The 22,791-nt window shown below is 41.4% G+C and overlaps 1 protein-coding gene across 1 annotated transcript in view; it reads right to left on the bottom strand.

The window, feature by feature from the left end:
* The window catches only part of LOC125427841 (dynein axonemal heavy chain 9-like), a 176,736-nt gene that overhangs the window by 24,446 nt on the left and 129,499 nt on the right, over positions 1–22,791 (bottom strand). Inside the window, 2 exon segments of the mRNA XM_048487396.1 lie at positions 14,749–14,876; positions 20,704–20,852. Coding sequence (XP_048343353.1) covers positions 14,749–14,876; positions 20,704–20,852 — 277 coding nt within the window.

The raw sequence follows: 22,791 nt of genomic DNA, 5'->3' as shown, positions 1-22,791 counted from the left end.
ATAGTTGGTGTTCCCACCACATTAAGTTGTCTTGTCATGCAGAAAAGAAAAAGTCAACCCTCTCTTCTCATGACTTTTTCTAGACCCATACAATCAGAAGGATGACAGAGTCAGCAGGGATCTCATGAGCTAACAAACATACACCCCTGCCCTGAGATAGGGTACCTGCTGCACAAGTAGATCAGACAGTTATTTACTCAACTGTATCTTTAACTTTATCTTTATCTTTATTAACCTTTAATAGGCATAAACTGTATCTTTAACACCTTCAAGAAATAGTCTTTCATGATCTCCCCTGACAGCCATTGCTTTACTGTAATGATGTTACGATGATGTTATCCATTCAGTCATTCTTGACCCTTGGCGACCCGATATGCAAGCTCTTCGATTAAGTACTGCTTCCTTCAGCTGATTGATGTTCATGCCTGTATCAGGTTTTATGGTATCTAGCCATCGTATTCTTTGGTGTCCAGGTCTTCTCCCGCCACTGACAAGTCCAAACGTCATAGATTTTTCTAGCGAACTTGATCGCATCACATGAACAAAGTATGTCAGTCTGAGCCTGGTTATTTTCCCTTCTAGTGATGTGTCTGGTTTTATGCGGCTCAAGATTTCTGCATTTGTCACCCTAGCTGTCCATGGTATGCGCGGTAGCTTTTGCCAACACCACAACTCTAACGCGTCTATTCTTCTTCTGTCGGCTTTCTTTTGTTATCCAGCTTTGTAGTCCAGCTTTCTTTGTAGTCCAGCTTTCACATCCATACATGGCTATGGGGAAGATGATGGCTTAGACTAGCCTGTGCTTGGTTTTGATGCTGATGTCTTTGCTTTTCCAAATGTTATCCATGCTCAGCATTGTGCTTTGTCCTAATGCTATTCTCTGCTTTATCTCAGGGGTTACTTCTCCATTACAGTCAATTTTTGAGCCCCGGAAGATGAAGTCTTGGACGCACTCAATGACCTCATTGTCAATGCTAATTTGGGCCCGATCTATGCTAGCTGTTGTCATGATGTTCGTCTTCTTCACATTGAGATGGAGGCCCATTTTTTTCGCTTTCAGCTTTGATCTTCACTATCAACTGTTTCAGATCGTTCTTGGCCTCTGTAAGCAGTGTTGCTTTTCTGTACTTGAATCTGTATCTATCTGATGTTTCTATTTGTTCTTAAATAATAGAATGAGCATACTAAACCCGCTTTCTTGGTCATTTGTCTCTTTTTCCCCCTTTGCATTAGTCCTGAGGTTATGGTTGATCTAATGAAGATTCTCTATAGCCTTCTAGGTCTCATACAGTACAATTCAACCGTACAGTACAGCCTAAGCCCACTGACTTCAATGGACTTAAAATGGATTAATTCAAAATATGATTACCTTGTTAATGTATACGAATGAGGAATAAAGGAAACCAAAACTCAAATAGTCCTAATATGGAACACTTGCTGGCAATTTTTTGTTAAAAATCTAGCAAGAAAGGTAAAATACCAGGTTCTTACAAGAACTTTTAGTTTGGCTCATTCCACACAGCATATTTATGAGTTGCAATCATTATAAACCAACCTGTTTTCCCTTTTGATAAATGGGAAATGAATTCATTTATATAGATTGCAACTTGTTATAAATATGCTGTGTGGAATGAGCCTTTGACTGGGTAAATATGTTCATTACTACGACTACTACTACTACTACTACTAATACTACTGAAGGTGGAGTCAGTAAAGTGAAATAGCCAGTTAAAAGATCATTCCTAGCATATTTCTCTGATCTTCTTCAGAGGTGCGTATTTAATAAGTAAACAAACACATACTGCACCTGCTTCAGGTAAGACTCAGAGGAGCTATTTCTAGCTTTTTGATATCCAAAAGAAGAAAAATTCCCTGAAGGAAACCACAGAAATGCTCTTGGGATTTTCTGTTAAATAACCATTTTGTTAATTAGCTTCAGTATTTTTTCCTGATATTTTAGTCATTATTTTCTCTACAAAATTATGCTGTTGAATAAATGTCAGTGTGCTGAAACCTTACAATCAAATGAGACAATATATGTAAAGACTCTCCCCCCCACCCCCAACCCCCGGTTTTCACAAGGTGAACTGAAGTGATCGTAGGTTCCCCTGGTTCAGGCTGGAGAAGCAGTATTATGGAAGATGTGTTATCCTTTCCTATCCAATGCAGTTTGGCTGGTCAAACATCAGCTCCTCCTTTGCTGTTATTGGTCCATTATTGGACATGAAAACAAGACAGACGAAGAGAAGGTGTATGGCTCCCTCGCACCCTGCCTTGCAAGCTAATAAGAATTTTGATCAGTAAAGCCATGCTAATAGAAGGGTTAAATCCTTCTTCCCCCACCCCACATGCCATAATCCAAATCTAGACCACTTTCCCTAGCCGTAATTTACCTTTTAAAAAGTTCTGGGCAGATCCATCCACAGATCTTCCAGCTTTGCATCTAGTTTGACTTCTGGTGTTTAGTTATTATGTGGAAGCCATTCACTTTGAAAAGGGACAGCTATGATCTTGAAAGTGACTGTGGATTCCAATAGTGAAGTGGCTGGCTCACACTATAATTTCTCCACCTGAAGAAAACATGCTGCATATTTGTACAAACCAGCTATTAGAATAGGTAAACTAAATTTACTAAGAAAGCAGAATAAAAAGTGACAAAAGCACAGTAAACTAAAAAACTATGAAACTGCATGTAAATTAAATACATGTTGATTTGACAATCTATGGAAAATGCTAAGTGAAAGCACAGATTATTCAAGTCAGATATGCGTACTGGACTTCAGTCTCAAGAAAGCAGCTCTGGTGCCATGTGGTCAGGCAGCAATTGAGCACAAAGGCATTCTGATTATCTCTTTTCTTTTATTTAAAGAGAGTATTTTGACATCAGAGGAAGCAGGTGTCTTCTAAGGAACCAGGGAATCTTTCCCATTGCGTTTGTAGTATCCAATTTAAGTTCCTACAGATTCATGGCTTAAACAAATACAGAGTATTCACAATGATGACAGCAGACTTGGAAAACATAAAATTTAACATCTTATTCAGCAAGGTGTAGTTATCAGGAATTAAAGATCAGAGTGCTAGCTTTAAGTGACAAACAGAACCATCAGTCAGATAATCAGGGTCTTTTATGTGAAGGAGAATCATTGTGAGGTGTGGAAAAATTCTTATCTTGGCAGGGCTTTGATGTGTGAAGGTCTTTAAAGACCTCACACTTGCAAAAGGGAAATGAATAGCTGTGTACCGGCTTTCAAAAGGGAAATGGATAGTTGTGTACTGGCTTAGTCTAAACCATGGCTTTTTAGGCGAGAGTGAGAGAGAGAATACACACACACACACATATGTTTATGGACTGGAGCCCACTTCATTAGATACATCAAGTGGGTCCTCAGTTGACAGATATATGACATGTACATGGGCATACAGAAAAATGTAAACAGCTGGGTCACTAGGTAACATAATGCCAAAGATGCAGACTGTGACAGTTTTATGTAGACTTGAAATGTATACAAGATAAGGCACAAATTATTCCATCAAAATCTAGAAGTCCAGGTCAGACTTTAGCCTTGACAGTGCAGAAGAAAATCTTATCAAAGTCTCAAAATGAGGCATTCTAGAAATGTCACAATCCCTGCAGTTTCTCAATAGGCACAGTTCACTGCATTTCATTGCCTTGAATATCTGTCAACTGAGGATGTGCTTTATGCATCTGATGAAAAAGACTCCTAGTCTCTAACACACAACACCTTCTGCCATACTCAATATGATGCTTCCTCACAAAAAGAATAACTAGTGGAATTCCCTGCCACAGGATGGAGAGATAGCCATCAGTTTAGTTGGTTTCAAAAGGGGAATTAGATTTATGGCAGTTCATTTCATCAATGACAAGTGAACACAGCCTCCATGTGCAAAGGCAACAAACTTGCTGGGTGGCAACAACAGACAGAGCCTTTTGCTTCCATGTCCTGGTTGCAGGTTTTCCAGGACTAGATGGACTACTTGTTTGATCCAGCACAGTTAATCTTAGATTCTCATGGTTGTTTTGAGTGTCCAAGAGGTTGTCAGGGTGATATTATTTGAGTGATTGAGATGCGTTTCCAACTCTATGTAATTGCTTGAAATAATAAACCAATGCTGATCAAAAGGTATATGTAACCACTGCCATCTGTGCATTCTTTCCTTGATCTCTATTTTATGACTTCTCATGCTTTGTAGGAAACTAGGCTTCCTCTGGCACCTCTGTGCCATGAGAAAAGATTTACATCCGTTATTTCATGGGGCAGGAAGCCAGGTGGCTCTCTCACTATCTGCCACCGACCTTGGGGCGCTTCGGCTCCAGAGACTGTTTTTCACAAATTCTTGGGAAACCAGGAAGGAGGCTTTCAGCAGGGAATAAAGGGGAATAAAGGAGACTATATGGTGCTTCGATACCTCATACTTTGCCAAGTATGGTGCTTCGATACCTCATCAATAAACACTGTTGATCAATACTTCAGAGTCCGTTTATTGGCTTAAGGTCCTGAGACCTCACACGGACTCCTTTGGGGGTTTGCTGCAACAGATGAATATAGTCATGAGATTTCTTCACGGTGGGCCTGGGGACCTAATTTTTCAATGTACACATGTTTTATCATGCCAGGTCCATACTTCCAGTAATGCACAAGAATGTTATGCAATAGAATAATAAAATATGGACATACAGTAAAAATTAGATAAGTAGTGGCGTATTTCATAATTAATTTACCATGTACATAACTTGAATGCCCACTCCATTCACATGACTGATTCCTCACAATGAGCTCAGGATTGTGTGCGTCTTATCAATCAACAACAACTGGAGCAGGAACAAGGAAATAGAATATCTTTCTAAAGCAGACCAGCAAGAATGCTATGAATCCAGCTGTGCATCCCATCAATCAAGATTTCAAAAGGACATGCATATTCCATAGAACCCTGCAGGACAGGCACATTAATGCTGCAGCCCATGCAATAACAAAGATAGGAATGAGAGATACAAATAGAAGCAGAAAACTATAAACAGCCTCAAGATTTTTAAGAATGAAATTTGACAAAATACAGAAGGGACCCTAAATAGCAGGATGAGAAACTCATCATTTAGAAATGTGAAAGTTTTGGCTGTAATCTTATAAGCAGTATTGGGTCTTCATCATAATAAAATGGCAATAATGGCAATATTTGCTGCTTTATATTGTCGAAGGTTTTCACGGCCAGAATCACTGGGGTGCTGTGTGGTTTCCGGGCTGTATGGCCGTGTTCTAGCAGCATTCTCTCCTGACGTTTCGCCTGCATCTGTGGCTGGCAGATCCTCTGAAGATGCCAGCCACAGATGCAGGCAAAACGTCAGGAGAGAACGCTGCTAGAACACGGCCATACAGCCCGGAAACCACGCAGCACCCCATTTGCTGCTTTTCTTCCCACTGTACTGATTTGCTCAAAGATCTTTTGATTCCATTGTCTTGATGAGTCATGACTGATTAATATAGTCTGGATTCCAACCAGCCTTGTTCATCAAAAGACTATCCTTGCAACTTGACAGGCAGAAATATTGTGAAGCGTCTCACCACACTAGTAAAGCAACTTTTCCCATTAAACTAGAAACACTGCATAGCTTGAACTTCATGTTTACAATCCTTTATCTATTTGCTACAGAAATGATAGTAGAAAAGGAGACTTGGGTCAAAAGGATGAATAGCTAAGAGGTCATCGAAAAGAGCTTTAAGTACCAATGGAATTTTAGGGCTGCATTTTGTCCTACCCCTATCAATTAAAGTAATGCTAATGCAACCTAAAATGAAAGTGTCCTTACCGCACGCTTCTATAACCCCTTTTTGAATCTTCCAGTGACAAGGTTTCTGTACCTTTTGCCTTAGCAACTGGCCCCACTAGCCCACCCTTTTTCGAAAGGAAAAAATACTTTGTAAAATTCCTCCTACGCACTCTCTCACCTACAGAGAGAGCAGGCTTTAAGGACTCCCAACAATGATGGATGGTGTTCCATGAGCACACAAGGTTCTTTCTTCGTCCATAGCTGGTAACAGGGAAGTTGCACATCAAGCCAAATCCAACCTGTAGGATCATGACCTCTATGAAGAATGATGTGTAATTACCTTGCTTATCACAGCTTTTCCCCCCACTTGCCATGCCGCCCTCCTTTTTTAGCCTTCTTTCGTGATGCATGGTACTTCGTTTCGGGCAAGAAAAGTGCTGAACACAACTGAAGCAAACCTTCCCTTCAAATTCAGAGCACCCCAAAAAGTCATTTGCCAATTCTAGATCAGTGCCAGCTTTCCCAGCTGCTATGCTATTCACTAAAACTTCCAGCATGTTCTTAGTAAGAGCACCGGCCTGGTCACCTACTTGTGGTTTTGCATTTTGAAAAATTCCACAAAACGTGAACACATTCATACCCACAACCTTAAAAACAGATTAAAGTGCCATTTGTTCAGCATCAGAAATGTGGGTGAGGGTGTAACGTGTGTATGTGGCTCCTGTCAGAGAAACAGATTGTACATAGCATTCAAAAGACTGAGAGGACATACCTAAATGGCTGGGAAAGAGTCCAAGGATGGATAGCATAAATACACAAACATACACAACAACATGCGTAGGTGTTTATTTTAAAAAATAGACTTCCAAATTGCTTTTTAAGTCTGCAGATCTCACAAACTAAGGCATGTATCATGAAGACGTAGAAGTTGCTATGGTAACTCCCGGAAATAGTACCGTACAAACTAGCAATTTACTTCATCATAGATTCCCTCCCACATCAGTCAGCAAAGGTGCACAGTAAACGTACCTTCCCCAATTTATACACCTATACTTTTCCAGGACTATCTGACCACTCTGTATCACAAAGTTGGAAGCAAGCCAGCTGCAAACAGGCAGTGTAAAATAAAAAGGGTAAGTTATGAAGCCTTTTTCGTTCTTGCTTAAAGCAATTTCACTATACTGAACACAATGTCAGTCAGAGAATGTGAGCTGTTCCGCACTGGGTTTGCTCCAGCTTGGCTTCTCAATGGCGCTGGTTTTTCCCATCCTTTTCACACAGCATTGTTTGATGATGTTTTATTCTTCAAGTTTTTCCCTGTTGTTTTTTCTCACCACTGCAAAAGTGGTGGAGAAAAACAGATGCACTTATGAAGCCAAGCTGGGGCAAAACCCAGGGTGGAAAAACCCAGCAAGAAACAGTACAAGAGTTGTTGAAATGAACCTTCTCAGGATCATACTATACTCTTTTCCACCAAAAGATCTAAGTAGAATTGTAACTTCATCTGCCACATGTTGGACCATCTTTATTTTAGATTGCTCCGCTTGGGTCCTAGTGTTTACCTAACAGAACTAGGTAAGCACTAGGACCCAAGTGGAGCATTCTAAAACAAAGACGGTCCAGCATGTGGGGGATTAATTCTATGTAGAGCTTTTGGTGGAAAAGAGTATAGACAAGACACTGGAAAATCCATGATAGGATATTCATAATGTTTTTTAAAACGCTAATATCAACCACAAGAACGCCTAATTTCAATTTGGACTGCAGGGAGATGGGGAAGAATTGAACTCTTCCCTCTATGCCGTTTCACTGACTGAAAGCAACACACACACACACACACACACCCAGGAATCACCAGGTGTCATCCCAGTTGAACATAATGTTCTTCAGGGGTCAGATAGGGAGAGGTGGTCTCATAAGTATGATGGTCCTAGACCATTTTGGATTTTGAAGCCTTGACCCCCATCTAGTATTCAACTGGGATCCAGAACAGCTGGAAAAGCACAGGTTGTCTATGAGATCTTAATAACATACATGCCAAAACCGCTGCTGTCAAATTCTGGACCAGTTGAAGTTTCTGGAGCAGTCTGATGGGCAGCCCTGAGTAGAGAGTGTTATAGTAGTCTAGCATAGATCACTGTAGATCAGGGGGAGAGAGATGAGGTCTCCACTGCTTAGCCTGGCACAGATGGAAAAATAACATTCTGGCTGAACTGGAAACCAGGGCTTCCATAGAAAGGGAGGCATCCATAGTCACCCCATAGCTCTTGACAGTAGGTGCTGGTGTTAATCCCATCCTGTCTAATTTCAGCAGCTTGTGCCCCAATTCTGAGTCTCCTTGACCTAGCCGCATGACCTCTATATTCAGTGGATTACGTTTCAACCAACTCTTCTTCAACCATCCCACTATAGCCTCCAAACACCTGTCCAATGTATCTGGGATGGTGTCCGGCTAGCCTGTCATGTCCCCAACAGTCCTGAATTGCTGCTAATTCATTGCTAATGAAATATTCCCCTGATAAGCCTCCTACTGGTCTCCTGTCAGGAGTCTGGGATCTGATTTTATGGTTACGTCAAGCTGTTTTTAGGCCTTTGCCTGGCCTGCTATCAACACAGTCTCATTCTCAGCATCCCCATCCCCCTTCTGAGGCCCTTTCATTCCATACTGATAGTGCTTTGTAGCTAGAGATAGACGCTTTCCTGTGTGAACTAGCTGAGCTGTCTATGGTAAACTGTTCTTCTGCTTTCATCCACCTGCTAAGGGGGGGGGGGGGAAGGGAAGGGTTTCTGCTGGTTAACCTATCCGTTCCAAGCTCTTCAGATCTAGCTATGGAGAATTATGGTTGTTCACTTTGCATAGAACTTCATTAAAGAGTACTATTACCACTTCGGGTCTCTTTTCTGTTGCCTATGACAGGCAACCTTACACAGCCCTCCATTAACTGATACAACTGAGTGTTACCCACATACTGATGACAACCCAACCCAAAATTCCATACCAGCTGGGCGAGAAGTCACATATAGATGTTAAATAACATTACCTCACCTATCCTCAACTCACACAATGATTTTCTAACCTAACTCTTGCAGTGTGAATCCACACAGAACTGATTATTTGAAAAAGATTCATTACACTGCTTAGCAGGGCTCAAAATAAGATTTTTGGAGCAAGAAGAGGTAACACAACTGGGCATGTATTTAACCAACTATTGAGGGTTACCACACTGAGTGCTCACACAATTCATTTCAGTATTATGGCACAAAAAAGTTGCCTTTTTTTGCGAAAAACCTTCTTCCCCCCAATTTCGAAATGTCTATCATCTCATGCTTATTTAACATGCAATAAGGAAATATCTGCCAAGATTTGATCAGTGCCTTGCTGTGGTTGAGCAGTTCATTGTTATTTAATTTAGTGCATGAACCCAGCTCAGTGAAGCAACAATGTATGAAAATGAAAAGCCCTTCAGGGATTCAATTAAATCAATCACCAAGTGAAGGTGGTGACCTTCTGACTAATGGATAAAGATGGCGGTAAAATTAGGAATGGCTGGTGCTTGAACTCTTCCAGGTAATAATGGATACCAGCCCCCAGGTATTTACAACACTTGGCAGCAGCTATGACACTGGTGTCTTCAACATCAGGAGTTCAGGAAGGACAGGAAATATAGCTCAGGTCTAAATGCAGCATCAGCATGAAGCAGTCTCATTAGACCCCACATAAAAATTGCAAATGGTGATGAAAGTATTAGATTTTTTTCCCCCATATATATTTTAAAATCTGGTAATTCAGCAAAATGCTCAAAGGCCATTGTGGGCAGCAAAGCCCATCTAGTCTCTGTGTATGCCAGCAATATTACTTGGAATCTTTTAACTATTCAAGCTAATACTATTGATTTATTATGGGAACTCCATTTCTGGTTAGGATACAGTAAATGTTTTTTTCTTAATATAGTCCAGCGGTGGCGAACCTATGGCACGGGTGCCAGAGGTGGCACTCCGAGCCCTTTCTGTGGGCACATGTGCACAGAGTTCATCATGTGGGGGAGGGGCGGAAAATCACCCCACACATACACACATCTAGGCTAGCCTGGGCACGATCCTTTACCTGGGAGTAAGCTCAATTGCTGGCAATGGGGCTTGCTTCTGAGTAAACCCTCCTAGGGTCGTGATTCACCCATTCGAAGTGTTGCATGGTTGCTTCACCAAGCTTACTCCTGAGTAACGTGTGCCCCGGAGCCAACTGTTTTTTCTAAACGAAAACCTCAGTATTCAGGTTAAATTGCCATGTTGGCACTTTGCGATAAATAAGTGGGTTTTGGGTTGCAATTTGGGCACTCGGTCTCAAAAAGGTTCACCATCACTGATATAGTCTAACAAACAGGGGCACAGGGAAATACAAGGTCTGTGTGCTGCCCTCATGGTTGGAGAAGTGTGTATGTAAGTGGAGGTATGAGAAGAAGCAGGAAGGAAGTTTCCCTGACAGTATCAGCCCAAACATCAAAAGGATAGTTTAAGAGCAGAAGAGAAAGGATGTCCAGTGCCTTGACCCCTCTATCTCTCTGACTCTTTAGCTAGGTCACCCTCTGAAGTCTGAAATTAAGAGATCACACAAAGTTCTTAACTTCCAACAGAAAGGACAGCTGTGGCGGCTCTCACTTCTGGTCTGGGTGTTGCACAACATTACATGGATGCTGAATGCTGCCAGGAGCAAATATCTCTGTATTCTTCTCACCAACTGAATTGTTATGGTTGCAGGAAACAGAATGAGGCCAGACCATGCTATAGAATGTGGGACTGTGATGATGAAGGAGAGTGTGAGAAACTAAAGTTGCCACTCCTATCTCTCTCTGTCTCCAAAAGCTGCCAAGAGAAAGGGCTCCATGTTGGAGGTGACACATCAAAGGTGCTCAAATACATGTTCTGACAACCACAATCATGTGGTAAATACTTTTAGATCTTAGAGAGGATATAGAAGATGGAATGCCTTTTGGATGTCAGGCAAAACAGCTGGATTGCCAGTATTTCTTTTTTAAAGACTCCACTTCCAGAGTGTTCCCTTTCAGTCATACTAAGGAGTGATGCAAGAATAGCCCACCTCAAGCAACAAAACATTTCCATTATGATGCACATGGAACAGGGGCACCCCATTATTTCAGTTCCTTCTAATCCTATAAGAGAAGTTTCAGGAAAGAGGAACCATACAAGACTGATGGGGACATTCTGGAATAGCTATTTTTACAGATAAGTAAGTACACTATATGGGTGTATGGGGGTGGGGGGAGGAGTCCCAAAGCCTTTGCTTAATTTCACTGATGGAATAACCCAAGACTATTAAACTGCTAGGAGAATATTCAATGGATTGTCATTTCTCTAAAAGGGACTTTTTCATTTTGACTGAAAGGTGTCTGTTAGTGTTAAAGGTGCAAGACCCACAGGAGAGATAACAAGCTTCAGTCAGTAAATGATCCTTCCTCAAGCTTCCAAAGAAATTTAAGCTACTTCTAAATACAAAACTGCATAAGGAACACAGCAGAGGATCATAAATATGGCCATGAAAAATTTAGTCTGAATGACTCCAAGGTGTCTGTAGTTGCCATAAGTACATAATGGGGACCCATACAGTAACCATGTAATAATATTGGCCACAAAGGCACAGATAGTTGAAGGGACATATTGACTTCCTGTGGTCAATATTGTTTTTTTTATATCACACTTATCTGGGATTCCCAACAGCATTTTAATTTGAGCATGCCAAAACCCAGAGAAATGAAAAGCAACACCTAAGTATTGAAAATGTGTCATCTGCTCAATAACAATCCCATTAATCATCCATCTATGTTTAGATCTTCCTCTGGTAAACACAATTATTTTGAACTTGCTATACAGTTAATGGACAAGTGATCATTATCACAATTTGATACAAAAGCCCTCAGCATATGCTTTAAGCCCATATTGGTAAGAGAGAGAAGAACTGTGTTATCTACATAAAGTAACACTGGAAGTGCTCTAGAGGCCAATTTGGGCAGATAAACTTTTAACCATTGAGTTAATATAGAAATTGAATAGAGCAGGTGCCAGAATACAGCCCTGTTTGACACCATTACAAGTAAGAACACAGGCTGACATATGTGGGGAAGGGTGATTATGCAGATACTGCTTTAAAGTGGGAGGGGGGAGACCTGAGGAGAGAAGAAAAATGGCACTCTGGCTGCCATCTCTAGAAAGGTATTCCAGTTCCTGGGACTGTTCTTGCCGTCATATTCCATTTGGGAAGCAATCTTTCAGCAAAAAAGAAATAGCTGTTTTTGCAGGACTCAATTTCCCTAACTTCTCAACATCAGTGCAAGCCCAGAACAAACTTGGAAGTAAAACTACACATCGCTGGCTTAGTATAATCCAGATTTAAATCCATTAGTAATCATGCCACTAACAACGTACACAACAGCTTTCCACCTCATTTGCCGTCTCTGCCGAGTTCACTGGGCTGGAAGGGAAACACAGCCTAGAAAATGCAGAAGTGATTAAATCATCCCCACTTTGCAGATTGGGAAAATGAGGAAAGGCCCCTTCTGCACATGTGGAATAATGCACATTCAATCCACTTTCACTATAGTTTGAAAGTGGATTTTGCTATTCCGCACAGTCCAGCTTCAAAGTGGATTGAAAGTGCATTATTCTGATTAAGCAGAAGGGGCCATAGGGGAGCTGCCAACTAACTTCCTTAGACAAGGGCACATGGATTAGAATTTGTGCACAGTTGGTCTAATTACATCAGGAAACCTGTGAACCTACTAAATAAGCCACCATTGAAAACACAAGGGACCTGCTCCCGCATTTGCAAAAAATAGAAAGGGTCCATGCTCTATGCAGCTGGGATCCACATATTCAAATTACCAATGACAGAGAATAGGGAGAGATACACCTACAATGCATTCGTGGGATTCAAATAATTTAACAACCAGTTCTGGAGGTGGGATTCAATGTAACAACTGGTTGTTTGCAAGTACCATTTTAACAACCGGTTCTGCCAAAGTGGTACGAACCTGCTGAATCCCACCACTGCTACAATGTGATGTTAAGAATTATAATTGAAATAGTTGCTAGAGTAATTGCTCCAGGGCAATGGTCTTCAATTTAGGAGAGAGGTAGGTAGCAAATTCCTACTTTCTGGGTCACAAGCCTTGACAGAGCCCCCTTCCGCACATGCAGAATAATGCACTTTCAATCCACTTTCACAATTGTTTGCAAGTGGATTTTGCTATTCTGCACAGTAAACTCCAACTGAAAAAGGTACATTGCAAGTGGATTGAAAATGTGTTATTCTGCATGTGCGGAAGGGGCCAGAGTCACCATTTTTTGTGCCAAAGGGCACTCATAGAGAGCAAGAGGCACCACATCTTGGCATGAAAGTTGCTAAGATTGGCAGAATGACAAGGTGAAGCTGTTCAGCAGTATAAAGGATTTCTGCATGGCACGGCTCTGGATTTTTGCAGGTTCTGCACTGCAACACATCTCCTGGCACTTGATTCATGTTTTCTGTTGCTATTTTCTTGGAATCCTGCCTGCAGTCCTGCAATGCCTCTCCCTCTTTCTGTCATGTGACTGATATCTCATGGGCTTGCTCTTTAGTGGGCCCCTTTGTTACCAACTAGGAGTTAAAGGGCAGTCCTAATTTTAGAGAAGATGGTTCTTGCAAATAAATGTTCAAGTAAGATGACAAATGTTTGTGAATTCTTAACTGAAAAGGACAGGAGGCGACAAACATCATTTTCAGTGCTGCCTACCTCACTGCTCCTCCTCATGGTTACTGGAGACAGTACCGCTGATTAATTTGCACAAAGTATTCACTTATTACTAAATGTAGCTCATTCTGCACAGAATTTCTGTTACATTGCTATGGACTTTTGATTTCTTTTCTACTATTTTTAAGTCACAAAAAATGAGAGGATCTGAACTGGCAACGGGCATCTCTCAACAAGGAAGCAATTTTTTTTTTTTTTGCCTGCAGCCAGACACTTCAGGGATGTCCTCAGAAAAATAATCATTTCCTTAGGTCGTGGACCAGGAGGTGCAACACTAAAATCTCTCAATCTTCTGCTCAAAGGATTGGATGCATCACCAAGAAAGAAGCCATAAGAGGGTTGTTGCCCATGTTAAGAAGCAGTCTTAACTTCTCAGTAAACTTCTCCAGCGAAGAAAATTTAATAAAAATATACGATCTCTCTATAAATTACCAAGGGGCAAAGGGGCATTGTTGGGTATGTGGGGCTACTAATGCCAGTTTTATACACATATGGTGGGTGTGCAAGAAGGGCAACATAATTTTGGAATATGATAACTTTAACTTTAAAGCTTTAAAGATAGAGTTACCATTGTCCCCTGAGGGCTTTTTTTGTTAAATTATTTAGATCTCCCTTCTAAAGATGTTTGTGAATTTGTGCTTAATGCCATAACATCTGCAAGGCTAATTTTTGCTCAGAACTGGAAGACGAACATAACCCCAGCGATGGAGGATTGGTTAGACAAATTAAAAGAATGTATTCATCTGTGTAAACTAACTTGTTTACTACATGGCCAAATGTCTGATAAATTAAGAAAATGGAATGCTTTCATATCTAGAATGAGAAATTAATTTTGAGTACATACACCTGATGTTTTATAACAGTTCTGTAGTTTGTATCTTAGAATTTTGTTTGAACCAGTCACAGGCCTATACTTTAATAAATATTTAAAAGGAAGATTGCTGCCCAAGAACCTTTTCACCATTTCTACGAAAACCATCATCCAGCTTCCTAACTGTGAACATCACTGCTGGTACGCAGACATTTGGCCTTACCTGGAAGTGATATCGCATGGCCACCCTGACCACTGCATAAGCAGATGTCAGTCAATGCTGATGTAACTACTTTCTCCAGTGGGAGACTCAGAGATCACGAGCAGCTTTTTTTCAGAACAAATATTACCTGAAGGATAACCCAATGTCCCTCCGCTGCAGCCAGGTCTAAGGTCTGCTCCGCCACTACCTCCTGACCTTGCCCAAGTGAGACATTATGGAAATTCCTGTTATTAAATGTGTAGCCAAGTTTCTTCCCTGAAATTCAAAACAAATGTTTTCAGTTGTTAGAACATCTCATGGAACAGAGGGAAAACAGATATTGCTGTGATCTCTTTTGTGATACCCAGGTGCGTTAATGTGCAGAAATTAGGGTGTTTCTATCAGATCTTCAAAGTTTGGATTGCCTTTTGATTCACCAGGTGCATGTAAAGCAGGCAAGTTTGGTCTCTGCATACAGTGAGTTTAATCCCATGCAAAATCTAGGAGGACTGGTAAACTCCAGAGCCAGGCAAGTTAGTATTTTGCATAGATTGTAAGAACAGTTTTCTGTTATGATGAGTCATTCCTTATTTAGAAGTATCTTCATGAACTATCAAGATGATCAGGGCAGACTGAATCAACGATGTAAAAATAATAACAAGAAGATCACTAATTTGTTATTAATTAAGATACAAGAAATTGTTTAATAATGATGCTGAAGACAATGGATAGAAGGCAGTTAATTTTAAGATTGTCATATTCTCTCTGATAATACTAGTTTTGTTATTTCAAGATCCAACATGCTATCACTAATATCTATACAGTCTTGAAAAATTTCTTTTTTTTCTGCTCCATATTTCTCTTTTCAGTTTGTCAATTATATTGAGAAAATTAATTAAAAAATTTTTAAAAAGATGATCAGGGCAGGAACAACAGCGCTGACACATACCACTGATGCTTATAGGGGGCAGCAATTCTATCATGTACACATTAGTCCCTTGAGAGTGAAATGTCAGGAAATAAATGTCTCATTTATAGGTAAATAATGTGCCCTTCTGTCAAAATCAACCTTTGAAATATGGACTCTACATTATACCTGGATGAAATGGGTATGTGCCACAAGGCATTCTCAAACAGAAAATAAGGATTTGTGATGCAAATCTATTTGTATGCTTGCTGTACTCATTTGCGTATGCAAACACCTGGGGCATAATTCTGGCATCACAGCTTCACACAGAAACTGTGATTTTCCAAAGGCACTCAAGTTGCTAGTTGAACAAACAAGAGAGATAACAGGAGGGATACTGAAAGGATTATAATACTCATGTTACAAAAATGGCACTGATGAGACAAGAGACTGCCATTCCCCACAAAGCTCCCATGTGGCAGATTCAGAAGTAGCCAGCTAGAGGTAGAAATGGAGCCCGGGGCAAAGAATACGGAGTTTTAGGCCCCATTTGACCTCCCTCCCCCCACCACAACCAAGCAACATTTTTTGCACCAGGTCATCAAGTGCACCATTGCGTATAGAACGCCCATTGCCCATCCCAGACTTTACCCAGAACCTAGTTTTAAACAACGGCAGGTAGAAAGTGATGCTGTTTTTTTAAGGCCGAGGAGATCCACCCTGAAACAGCATCACTTCTAATGTTGTTCTGAAACCAGATTCTCCTTTTAAGTCCACCTTAAGGGACTCTGGGCTCCCTAGTTTAAACAACATTGCGTTGGTGATGCTGTTTTCAGGAATGAGATTCCCCTCCCCAAACAGCATCATTTTCAATGTTAGTTAACCAATGAGTTTTCTGGGCACCGTGGCCGTGGTCTGGTATACATCATGCAATGTTTTCACCACCATCTGTGGCTGGTATTTTCAGAGGTGTATCCCGGAGAGAAGTCTATTATACACTGTGTCCAGCCTTCTCTTATAACAGACTTCTCTCACTGTGATACACTTCTGGAAATACCAGCATATTAGGAACAAGAGATCTATCAGAACACTGACTACCTATAAAACTCACAACTGAATTGAATCTAGTTTTTTGAAAGCGCTAGGCAACACTACTTTTGTTTGTTTTGATACAGGGAGACTGAGGAGGTGGATTTGAAGGGGAAAATGTGAGGGTACCTGTCAGGGGAGCAATGTTTAAGCCAACCACCAAACTTTTTAGGCTATCTTCGAGAAGACTCTCCTGATTAAACCACCCAGGTTGGTAGTGAAGTTAGGTTCAGGAAGCCCAAAGTTATGGCCCCTCAAAAGGGTAGCCCCATCTACCATTAGCTCACATTGGAAACAATGGAGGATGGAGCACCCACGGGGTCCATGGACCCCCTGAACCAAGCTTCACCGTACCAGGTACCTGCTCCAGCAGGAGACTATCCTTATATGATACCACCGCCTAGAGTTTAGTGAAGTTTGATTCAGGGGATCCAAAGTTATGGACCCTCAAAATGGTAAGCGCCGTTTACTAATGGCCAACTCCCCATTGGAAATAATGGAGTATGGGGTCACCCATTTTGTGCGGGTCCCTTGCGTTGGACCCCCTGAATTAACACCAAACTTTCTTCGTATGTCAGGAGTCTCACCTAACAATGATCTATTTTGTGCTGCTAGCCTAAAAACTGCGCCCCCTGCAGGCCAGAAATGGGAAAAACCCTGAAAAATAGAAAAAGCCACTAACGAACCTGCAATGTTTGCGCCCACCACAAGGTGGCGCCCGGGGCACTTGTCCCCGGATGTCTCCATGGTAGCTACGCCTCTGGGCAGATTTGCTCTTCCCAGCAGGACTTGCTGGCTGCGTCCCCTCTGGCTAAGACACCCTCTGTAATAGTCTGAAGAAGAGAAGAGAGGAAGGTATTGGATTTATACGGCCACCTTCCTCTCCTGTAAGGAGTCTCAAAACAGCTTACAAACTCCTTCCCTTTCTCTCCTCACTACAGATACCTTGTGGGGTAGCTGAGGCTGAGAGAATTCTGTGACAAACCTGTGACTAGCCCAGACTTCATGTACAGGAGTGGGGAAACAAATCCAGTTCAATAGATAAGAGTCCACAGGTCATGTGGGGAAGTGGGGAATCAAACCCAGTTTACCAGATTACAGTTCGCCACTCTTAACCACTATATCATGCTCCCAAAAGAGGAGAGATCAGGAGGTCTTCAACTGTGGTTGCTTTTCCACAAGGTTTTTTTAAAAAAGCACCATTCCTCAGAGCTTCCAGGGGAGTCGGGGCCAAAGGGAATATGGGAACAAGATGTTTGTAAAGTGTTTGTAAAGTGGTGGTTTATAAATGGTGTCTTAATGTATTTTAGGTATTTTACCAAACAAACCATGTGAGTGTGTGTTCACATGTTCCTAGGAAATTAAATTAAACACTTCTGCACGGCCACGCTGGGGGTTAGGTCGGCATACATGATGCCGCCCCCCCCCCCCCCCCGGGACCATTCACACGAACGGTCCCGGTAACGACAGGGAAGACGGCACCGTGCTGCGCCGTCGCCCAATCGACTTACCTTCCCTGCGACCTTCCAGCGCGTCGCTGAGGCCAGGGGACACGCCCCCCTGCCCTGTGCGACCACTTTGGAGTCGCAGGGCAGGGGGGCATGTCCCCAGGCCTCGGCGATGCGCTGGAAGGTCGCAGGGAAGGTAAATCGATTGGGAAAGGGGGGATGGCACCTTCCAGCCGCTGCTGTTCGCACAGCAGCGGCTGGAAGCCACCGTTTTCTAAAAACCTCACTCCCTGAGAAAATGGTGGCTTAGCGCCGCTGGGGGGGGGGGGAGCAAGGGCGTTTGTGAACATGTGAACAGCTCCCTAGGGATGGTGTTTTTGCCATCCCTAGGACGTTGTAAACGGCCCGTGCGGAAAGGGCCTCAGAACCTGTAGCCAAGCATTTCGCCTAAATCACAACCATAATCCTTTAATTATAATAAGTAGCTTCACTTTTTTGGTAGGCAGGCCTGCATAAGGGCCTCCTGACACCAGGAACTAAAAAATTCCATATTCCTCATTGTTGGTCCAGCTGTGAATGTTGCTGGACAATGATATCCATAAAAGTCAGCAGCAGATGTATCCTCTACCCAAAATGTCTGTTGGGTGCTTCAGGAAACAATAACATGAAACAGCAGCTTTTGAATGGCAAACCAGCTACCTGAGAGAGAGAAAGCTTAATTGCTGGCAGCATAGTACAGACATCATGGTTTTGCTACAGAATCAGGTATCTTTTATATAACTGCATGAATTCTGCAAATGTTTGAAGGGAGATGCTCAGTTGTGGGAGAATTTTTTTCCAGCCCCAATTAAATCTCCTCATTAATTGATGACAGATGGCTTAGCGTCTAATTCTAAATAAAAGGAAAAGCGGAAGCCCAGTTATACCACTTTAAAAATCAATCGAGATAATTCCATATAAACTTGAAATTGGGGGCTACAATGGGTCTTCCCCAGCCCTTCTGTGAAAAAAAGTTCCATGCTTAGTAGCAAAATGTTGGGAGTAGGCAATGTTTGGTGTATAAAGATGAGACAAGAAGACTCTGCAGAGGGCAACAAGAAGACAGATGGGATAGTGAAGTCAGCATCTCCCCTCCTGTTAAGTGTCACTCCTTGTCTGTCTCCAGATTGGTACTCTTAGAGCAATATCCTGCTTCTTCTCAGAAGTTCCACATTTGCATGAGACCCCATTTGTTTGCTTCCAAGGGCCTCTGGCTGACCACTGCTTAAGACAGACTGCTGTACTAGATGAAATTTGGGACAGATCCATTAAATTAATTCTTTTATAAATCTGTCAACTCAGAGTCCCTTTCTCATGGATTAAACACACTCAGTTGCTCTTCTTGATATGATCTGTCTGCCCTTTATTACTGATGGAGTATTCTGTTAATACTGTTCAAGTCAAAGAAATTTTTACTACAGAATGGTGCTAACAGCAACTCCCTCCTAACCAACCATAATCTTAGGATTCTGCAATAAGCACATATATGGTGCAACTAATGGCAACATTTGAGGTGTCCTGATATGTCCTGATGAACACAGTAATATGGGGAGTGTTATCACCCCATTTTTCCTAGAGGAAGAACAATTGCTTTTAAAGCAATAATGGTTCATTAAAGAAAAGGTTGGAGCTCTCTGATGTGACAATTTTGTGTGTGTGTGCAATTTTCACATGGGCTCATTCTGCACATGCAGAATAATGCACTTTCAAACTGCTTTCAGTGCTCTTTGAAGCTATGCGGAATAGCAAAACCCACTTGCAAACAGTTGTGAAAGTGGTTTGAAAATGCATTATTTTGCGTGTGCGGAAGGGGCCCTAGGGACATTCTAAAACTTGATATACCCCATTGTAAAAACTGCTATTCTATTATCTCATCACCATCACTGTGAAGACTTTAACACATTATGCATGTCTGAATCAAGACCAAGTCACAGGTTATGCTAGATTGTTTGCAGTTTTCCCCACTGTTTTTAAGCAGTTGCAGGAAACTGAAATCAGGATCACAAGTTGGTTGAAAGGAAGGAGGAACAGGGCTCTTGTCTCATTCTCTGCCTGCCATTTTTCTTACTGAAATAATCTCCTCCAACTTGCTTTTAACCGTGCAAGAGAAAACATACAGGTATTCCCTCTTTCCCTTTGTGGAGCAAAAAGCAGCTCAGAAGACTCTGATAAGAAAACCAGCTGGTAGGAAAATAGATGTGTCCCCTGCAGTAACTTCTGGTTCAGAGTTTAGAGTCTTGCCTCTGCTTCAGGTAAAACAAAACCCTGCAGGTAAACATGAATGCAATTGAGCATCACAAACTTCAGTTATGGAGGAGCCAAGTGTAATGCCACAATGTATGCTGCTTGGTATTCAGATACAAGAGAAATGAGAAGAATGCAAACTCATTCTTGTTACCTATAAATCCAGAAAGAAAATGTACCCCTCTGAACAGAGCTCTAAGTGCAGGGCACTTCCAAAACATCTTTGTTGCAATGAAAATCCATATAACTACAGGAAATTCCTTGTTCATGGCACTTTATCGTCTACATGCATGTTAAAGCAAACAAAAGCTTCTCTGGAAGTAATGTCATAACCTACTGGGCTATTGTTTTCTTTTAGCTGACACAATTTATTTACCATGTTTTTCTACATCCTTCAGGGGGTCAACTCCAGGTGAGAGGATAAAAAACATGGGGGTTGCAGGTCCCGACTCCTCAAATGATGTTGCAAAATCCAGAGATCTTCCTACCACATATTTACTCCCCAGCTTCTCTTCCACAAAATCTCTGTTGGAAGAGATTGTTGAAGGCATTCATATTCAGAAAATGTTCAGATCAACTCCAGGTAGCATATTTATAAAATCAGGCAGTTCTAATATAATTTAATTGAAACAGATTTCATGTGTCTTATACAGACTAAGGATGAATTATGTTAAACTAGGGCAGAAGTCTGCAACCTGCAGCTCTCCAGATGTTCATGGACTACAAATCCCATCAGCCCCTGTCAGCATGGCCAATTGGCAGGGGCTGATGGTAATTGTAGTCCATGAACATCTGGAGAGCCGCAGGTTGCAGACCCCTGAACAAGGGGACAACAAGTGGAGGTCTTAGAACTGGAGGTGGTTTGTTGTTGTCTCCCTCCATGGTGGCTGAGAGAATTCTGAGAGAACTGTGACTGGTCCAAGATCACTTAGCAGGCTTCATGTGGGGAGTGGGAAATCAAATCCAGCTCTCCAGAATAGAGTCCACTGCTCTTAACACTACACCACACTAACTTGGAAAGCAGTAACTCTCCTTAGGATCACATCGTAAATAAGTTATAACTACCCTAACAACCCTCATCAACTAAACATTATTTGTTTTTGCAAGAATGGATGCTACAAGACATTCCTTTTAGTTTAGTGTTTGAGTAAATAACAGGCATAAACTATTTACTAATTGAAATGGCAGTACAGAGTTTATTTCTGCTAGAATGGCTTGTTCTTAAAACTTGAGAGAGAGAGGCAGGTGACTTTCACTGGGATGAGCTAGAATGTATAAGGATGATAGTCATTAAATCACCAACATCTCTTGTTTTCCTAGGAGAGGAAGCCTATTTTTCCTCTCTCCTCTCTCCTTTTTAATTTTTTTTTTTGGGGGGGGGATACAGAAGTGATTTTCTATGTGATAACCTCTATTGAGAAGACATAAAACTCTTTAAAGAACAGATAAAAGGATTTGGGGGGGTTTTCTGTAACAGGCAAATAGACTGCAAAAAACAAAATTTATACTCAAATATTTATAACTGATTTTCAATATGTATATGCCACTTTTTAGGTCTGAAAGGACTCTCTTGCATTAAATACCCCCCACACCAATTAAAATTTTTATGAAGTATAAACGGTTAAAAACAATAGTCAAAAAATCAACCCCATAAACTACTACATCTGTGGCTTATTGGTGAGGGTTCCTCTTCACAAAAGGTGAACTTACATGGCTGTTAGTGCATGGGAGGCATTTCTTGAGAGCTTATGTCAAAGTACCAAGGAAACTAAAAGAGATTTTGGGAATTTTCAAATCATAAACCTGTCTCTTTTGATTCCTGAATAAAATCTGCATAGCCACCTTTATGTAGTAGATAAGTGTGCTGCAAATGGAGCAATAATGGTGGCAGAGCAAGATAGTAGGCTTTCAGGCAATAGAGAGTTATCTTTCAAAGAGAAACAAGGCACATTCACTTTCACTAATGCTATCAGGATAGAACTAGAGGGATTGAAAACATCCTGATGGGGGCAAATCAAGTTGTGCCAAGCAATGAAAGTGGCTAACAAATTTATTTCCTTTTGCAAACTTTCTTTCCCTGAATGTAATTTAAACAACTGACAAAATGTATGCCAATCAGGCAGTTACAATGAATAGTTACAGGTGATGATTTTCCCCCATTTGATACAATTTGTGAATGAAAAGAGCAAGTCTTGCAGCACTTTAAAGATTTACAAATGTACTGTGGCATAAGCTATGGTTTTGGCTCCAGTAGATTAATATAGCCATCGCTTGGGGATTTATGGACGGTTATCAAAAAACTGATGCCTGAAAGACAGACAGAGATGTTATTTATAGTGGAGGGAAAGTGACAGGCTGGAACACCATCAGTGAGTCTACATCATCAGTATCCTGTAGATGGCAATCAATGCTAAAAGTGGCTGAGGTTAAATGGACATCACTGATCATGTCTGTTCTGATTAAG

Source organism: Sphaerodactylus townsendi, linkage group LG03 (assembly GCF_021028975.2).
Source record: "Sphaerodactylus townsendi isolate TG3544 linkage group LG03, MPM_Stown_v2.3, whole genome shotgun sequence".
Taxonomy (NCBI): domain Eukaryota; kingdom Metazoa; phylum Chordata; class Lepidosauria; order Squamata; family Sphaerodactylidae; genus Sphaerodactylus; species Sphaerodactylus townsendi.
The sequence above is the reverse complement of the archived record's forward strand: the minus strand, read 5'-3'. Positions and strand labels throughout refer to the sequence as shown.